This window comes from Olea europaea, chromosome 7 (assembly GCF_002742605.1).
Source record: "Olea europaea var. sylvestris chromosome 7, O_europaea_v1, whole genome shotgun sequence".
NCBI lineage: Eukaryota > Viridiplantae > Streptophyta > Magnoliopsida > Lamiales > Oleaceae > Olea > Olea europaea.
This window is the reverse complement of record NC_036243.1, coordinates 13,821,818-13,828,693: the sequence shown is the minus strand read 5'-3', so window position 1 is coordinate 13,828,693 and position 6,876 is coordinate 13,821,818. Positions and strand designations below refer to the sequence as shown.

At 34.8% G+C, this 6,876-nt stretch overlaps 1 protein-coding gene across 1 annotated transcript; it reads left to right on the top strand.

Moving 5' to 3' along the window:
* The first annotated feature begins 461 nt into the window (after positions 1-461).
* LOC111397075 (cyclic dof factor 2-like) lies at positions 462-6,263 on the top strand. Its single transcript, XM_023023792.1, has 2 exons — positions 462-881; positions 4,541-6,263. The coding sequence occupies exons 1-2, from the start codon at positions 621-623 to the stop codon at positions 5,858-5,860; spliced, it is 1,581 nt and encodes a 526-aa protein (XP_022879560.1). The 5' UTR covers positions 462-620; the 3' UTR covers positions 5,861-6,263.
* Positions 6,264-6,876: the final 613 nt, after the last annotated feature.

Here is a 6,876-nt window from a genome sequence, read left to right as displayed (position 1 = left end):
CACATTCTTTCAAAAAAATACATTCTAAAACAGTGACTTGATATCATTTCAATCACACATTCTTTAATAAAATAATATTACACATAAATCCATAATTTTTTCTCATTTTTTAACCACACGTTTTCAATCAATCTACTATTCAAAAATACATTTTTTCAAAATAATATAGCTCAAACACACACTAAATGTGTTAGAAGTGTTATTTGTTTTCATTTTTTACTTTAAAAAATGCAGTATAAATGGTAAGAAAAATAATAATAATAATAATAATAAATTATGTGAGTAGCATATGATATATTATGAAAATATAATTATTACATGTAATTTCCTAAAGAATAATCCACTTTTAGCAAAATAGAATCAAAAGATGAGAGAGAAAGACGGGATCTTGAAGCCCACATATAATTTGTGGCTGAGAATTCACTTTTTCTTGCTGACTTGGCTTTGCTCACCTATTTAGTCAACTTTCGCCTGTTGTTACGAACAGAACCCTACGAACCCCAATCCAACCCGCAGAACTCAGAGAAAGAGAGTCGTATGAGTCAGATCCCCTAATCCCAAAAAAATCTGGGCTAATTTTTGTGTTTGTTTTCTTGTTTTGATCTGTTTTAAGTAAAGTTATGGGTTTCTTGATTGTCGAAACACAAGATAAAGAAATGTTTGAAGTGAATGACCCAAAGATAAAGCTGTTTGGGAAGACCATTAAGCAGCTGCCGGATATTCCTCTTTTGGCGGCCGATGGAGTAGGTGGGACCGATCAAGTTCAATCTTGTGATGCTGCTGTTTGTGATGGTTCAATACAAGATGGCCCTTGTTCATCGAATTCTATAATTGGAGATATAACTTCAGGTATTGATGCAGAAGAGGAAGAATCAACAAAGGTATGGTTAAACATAATACTTTTGTTTTGTTTTTTTTTTTTTTTTTTTTTTTTTTTTTTGCTTTTAAAGCCAATTCTTGATTTGAAATGGTATAAGAATTAATGGGTCGATCTTAATTTTTCATTGTTTTCAATAACTTGTTGATTTTCGGATTGGGTCTGGTTTTAACGTCATGACTAGGGTTTTTCATTTTTATTTATTTATTTTTTTGGAATTGCTCATATAATTTTGCAACTAGTGTAGTTCATGATGTTGGGGGCAGAAGCAATAAAAACAATAAAACAAACATGCTATTGAAGTTCCATGAATTTCAAATGAATATCGCAATGTGATCACCTATTTTTTGTCGATTTCTAAGAATACTAGAAACCTAGGTATCAAAAACTCTTGGATTCGTGCACGAGTACATTAAAATTTGGACTAGCTGATTTTAAATATCAAATAACAAGAATTTAAGAAATTGGGGAACTTCATAACAATTAATATTTTATTTCAATTCTAGAACCACCTACTTGCTATAACCCTTATTTAAAACAATAAATGAAAACTAGGGGTTTTGTTTAGATAAAAATAAGATTTTTAGTAGACCGATAAAAGTTGATGAAACGTGTAGTTAAAAATCTACGAAACCTATGACATGTGTGATTAAAATTTAAGTGTTGACTTGAACCTCAATTTGAGCCAAACAAGAGCTAGATAAAGACTAAAATTAAAAATAATGACTAAACTCAATTTTCATCAAGACTAAATCTAGAAAAGACTAAAATTAAAAATGAAGACACAATCTTCATCATTCTCCTCCTATTTCAGAAAATTCGTCCTTGAATCTTGTATTGTGTTCTAGATCCAATTCCTTGAGACCATGACAATCAATTCGTTAGCTCTATGAAATGTTCATTAGCTGCTTCATTCAATTTCATTAAAAGTTGCATATATATCAGAACATGAATGGCAATCTCATGCTCAATCAACCATATATCTTCAATGTCAAAATAGAAAAGCATGTGTTCCAAAACCAAGGACATAATGTCGCCTCCTTCCCAAAATTTGCCATGTTTTATAGTCATACCCTTGACACAAAAGCATGGGTTCTTGGCATCTAAGCTGTCATATTGAATTTTTGTTTTTGTTTTTGTTTTTTTTTTTTGAATTTTTTGGTAATTCTTCAAAGATTTCGACATGTGATTAGTTACGAGAAACTGGAACATTATTGTATTTTTCATTGTCCAAATCGAAAATTTCTTCAATCTCTTCATCGAAAATCAGAGGCCCATCATTATTATCGTTACCTAAATCCTCAATTTTTCAATTTCTTCATCGAAGATTGGTGGAGCTGTCGTAACTAAAATCCAAAGATTCTTCCACCTGTGAATTATTGAAATCAGTAAAATGGGTTTTGTCCCAAAAAGGAACTTCAGACATTAGATTTCACGAACGTCAACTTGTTTTTATCAGGAATGAATCACGCTTTAATGCCAACAGATAAAACAAACACACTATCGAAGTTCCGTTGATTTCTTCTAGCTTCTATTCATGCTTAAGAATACCAGAAATCTAGGCATAAAGAACTATTTGATTCGTGCATGAATACAGAGAACTTGGACTCGTTAATTTTAAATATCAAATATCTAGAATTTAAAAAATTGGGAAAGATCTCAACAATTAATATTACATTTCAATTCAAAAACCACATAATGTCGTTAAGGCTTACAAACCTTATTTAAAGCAATAACTTGAATTTAGATAAAGACTAAAATTAAAAATATTGATGTAGACTCAATCTTCACCACGACTAAATCTAGATAAAAACTAAAATTAGAGATAATGACTAAAATAATGATGTAAACTCAATCTTCATCAGTTTCAGTTTCAGTTTCAGTTTACTGATTTAATCTTGGAAATATTACATGCTTAAAAAGATGTTCTGTGAATTTCTGATCAATTGTATCTTATGTATCATTCTGAGGGTGCTTCAAGTTCTCTCTCCACTCCACTCCACTCCCCAAAAAAATAGTTGTACTTTTTTATTTTATAACACGGTACGTTTGGTAGGTCGTATTGTACAAAACTGGACGTGACTAATGAAGTAAAAACTCATTAATTGTACATTCTAATCGTCTCATTAGAGTTGTGCTATATGTATAAGTTTTATGCCCAAATCTTTTTCAACGAATTTAAGTAATAGGTTTATGCGTGTGTGGTGAATCGTGGTTTCATACATAAAAAATGAAAACTTAGTTTTCTGTTTTAGTTTAAATTCCTGCTTATTATACTTGTTCACATCCTATATATGTATGCCTCTGTTTGGATACAAATTTATAAATGGTTTATAAATTCAGTGAAAGTCAAATATTAATTTTCATTATTTACACATTTTGAGGCCCACTACTATTCCTTTTATATGTCATGCTGACAGTTCTTTTATGTCGGATATGTAGTGGTTTGTTACCTTTTTCCTAATGAAGATATCGAGCTGTAGAGGCTCTAGAGTTTGGCTTTTAATTTCTTGCTTACAATTTACTTGGACAAAACTGCTAGAGAATCCGTAGCTTCCAACTGGTAAAAAGAGCTTTTCTTTGGACCTTAAATCGGGATTCTCAAGGACCATTTTTAGTTTGAATCCTTGTTGACCTAATATTGTTTGTAAGTCTGTAATTCTAGCTACATATGGTACTTTAATTTGGTTCTAATAGCGTAAATATCTTACCTAACTATTCTGTGATTTTCATGTTGCTTCTTTTTCTCGGTCTCTCTCTCTCTTATTAAAGAGTGCAAATTTTATTGGGCTATTATTTCTTTATTAGTTCAAACCCATAATACGGAAAATTGCATTCATGGCTTGTTGGATTTGTTTCTTATTTCTTTACACATAATTGGGGTTGGACCGTTGGTTGCCTGCAAGATACACTCGAAAAGAGGAGGAGAAAGAACCAATCAAATCACTTTTGCTCACAGAGATACATAAAAAAGAATTGTGTACAGCATAGCAGCAAATAATTCTTTAATCTTTAGAATGAAAGAAAAGAGGCCAGTTTTCTTTTTAAAAAATTTTACATAGCAAATGCGGATTTTGTTCCTAAATCATGGGGTCCATGATGTAGAACCAATTGAAATAACTACAGAAAAACCGACAGGAGAGAAGAAGAAGAAGAAGAAGAAGAAGAAGAAGAAGAAGAAGAAGAAGAAGAAACCAGAGAGTGGGGAAACAGGGGAGAAAAAGGGGGGAAGGAGGGAAAAAACTTGGCCACAAACCAAACGTAATTTAATTCATTCATCAACTAAGTTTTGTTTTCAATTACAAATCATATGAATAGATAAACCAACAAACCTAAAAGCTAAGGGCTTGGGCCAGCCCATTAATACAAACCCAACTCTAAATAAAATAAAGTAAACGAACCAATAATAACAAATGGAACATAAATGGCCGAAACAAATGACCATCAGCCCATTTCACTGCTGGTCATGAATCGTAGATCGTGGCATGTTATCATTTTGCAAAGATAATATAAGGATTTAAGTACAGTAGTCTGGCATTCATGTATCTTTCAAGTTCTGTTCATATGTTATGTTCACAATAAAAATTGTGTTCAAATAATTGGTAAATTATAAAATCCAACCCTTGATTTTTCTTTTCTCATGGAGAATCTATATGCATGCAGGATTTGTCTGGTCATAAACAGGAGAATAGTGATCGGAAGGATGGTACACAACCTTTGACGTCAGAGGAATTAAAAGATTCTAATATGACTCCTTTGGCTAATGATGATTCAAATGCATTGTCTACTAATAACGATGCTGAAAGAATGAAAACCTCAAAAACCGGAAACGACCCGCGTGACACAAGTACCTCTCACGAGAAGACACTAAAGAAGCCAGACAAGATACTTCCATGCCCTCGCTGTAATAGTATGGACACGAAGTTCTGTTACTTCAACAATTACAATGTTAATCAACCTAGGCACTTCTGTAGGAAATGTCAGAGATACTGGACAGCTGGTGGGACCATGAGGAACATGCCGGTAGGTGCAGGTCGCCGTAAGAACAAGAATGTGGCTGCTCATTACCGTCATCTAATGGCCTCAGAAGCACTTCAGAATGCACAAGCAAATCTCTCAAATGGAATTCACGAGCCAACTCAGAATGCCAGTGGCACTGTCATCGCTTTTAGTTCGGATGCACCCCAATGCGAGTCGACTGCTTCTGGTTTGAGTGTTACAGATAAAACAATTCAAAACTGCTCACACAACAGGTTTCAAGAACCAAAAGAAAAGGGAATTTCAATATCTCGTGGAAATAAGGATGAAGGGGATGATCACTCGAGTGGATCGTCAGTCTCTGCTGCAAATTCGAACAACGAGGTTGGTAAAACTGGGTTGCCCGACTCACAAATGCAGAACTTTCATAGCTTTACTCCTCAGGTGCCTAGCTTTTCTGGAGCCCCGTTCCCGTACGCATGGAATTCAATTCAATGGGGCGCTCAAGTGTCCCCCTCTGCTTTGGGACCTATTAGTTTTCCTGTGCCATTTTATCCTACAGCACCATTCTGGGGTTGCCCTGTACCTGGCCCATGGAATGTTTCTTGGGTGGTCCCACCTACTGCTTCCCATAATCACACACCACCGGGCTCTGGTCCTGATTCCCCGACTTTGGGGAAGCATTCACGGGACGACAACATGCTAAAGCCAGCCAGCAACGACGAACAAAAGAAAAAGAGAGACAATAATTGTGAGAGATGCTTGTGGGTTCCCAAAACATTGCGAATTGATGACCCGGAAGAAGCTGCAATGAGTTCCATATGGGCAACACTGGGTATAAAAAATGAAAGAGTTGGTTCCTTTGGTGGACGTGGCCTCTTCAAGGCCTTCAATAGGGTATCAAAAGATGATGAGAAGAAGACTCATGTTTCAGAAACCGCTACAATATTACAAGCCAATCCAGCAGCATTGTCCAGGTCATTGAACTTCCATGAGAGCTCATGAGCAGATAAGTTCGGTAAATCTTAAACTTTGGTGACAACATGGAAAGTATTCAAAGGATAATACCTTTCGCCCACAGGTATGCTTTGTCTGGTCCGCTTTCTACTCCTTCAGTAGAACATATTCCTAAAGCACAGAATAACTTGGAGAAGATTGAGGATACATTTCAGCAATTCTCCTAGGTGGATGATCAAGTAGGTGCCTTTTATTTTAAAGAGATGGTCTGGTGAGTTTTTAGTTCCTGTACATGTATATGAATAGTTAGAGCTTGAAAATAGTGAGTTTTATGTACCAAATTCCAGACGCTGTAATATAAGTTGGGCATACCAAGAGTTGTGTCTTTTTGGACATGCCATTCAGTTGGTGATCTTATCAGGAAAGGAATTTTTCTCTAGTGATTTTTATAGTGGTTCGTTTTCCTTTATGCTCAAAGAGTCAAGGTGCTGAAGTATCTTGCTGCCCATGGAAATCTTGCGAGTTTTATTCTTTTCTCGACTTCTAATTGTGCCTATACATATACAGATATGTAAATGTACTTATGCATGTACATGGCACAAGCACATGTTATATTCTTGAGCTTCACAATAAAGTCACTCTAATGCATTGATTTTTGGATGGCCACTGTAATTTGAATTGTTTGTGCGAAGAAGCCACTGTATGAAAGTGTTTCATACAGTGGCTCTCTACCCTTCATTTGTCAAGGATAAATTAAAAGTTTGTCATTTAGTACTTGATGTTAAAGGGCTGTTCCGGGTTCCTTGCAATGGCGTCGAGGTTTTGCGTTCCCAATCAATCAATATACATTTTTTCACTTACAATAATGAAAATTTACGAATTTTGACCAAGTATAAAGCAGAAGATTAAACATGTAAGGCAAACTACAAAACATAGATTTTATGGAACCGTCCCAACTTTATTTCTCACTAAAAACTAAGGAACATATACAAAACACGAAGATTGAACACAGCCTGTTGTCTCATCATTTTCACAATCTGCCTCATTATTCAACGAAGTTCTCA

Coding starts and splice junctions, on each gene's coding strand:
- LOC111397075 (XM_023023792.1), top strand. CDS start 621: ATGGGTTTCTTGATTGTCGAAACACAAGATAAAGAAATGTTTGAAGTG. Junction 882..4,540: donor AAGAGGAAGAATCAACAAAG/GTATGGTTAAAC, acceptor ATATGCATGCAG/GATTTGTCTGGTCATAAACA.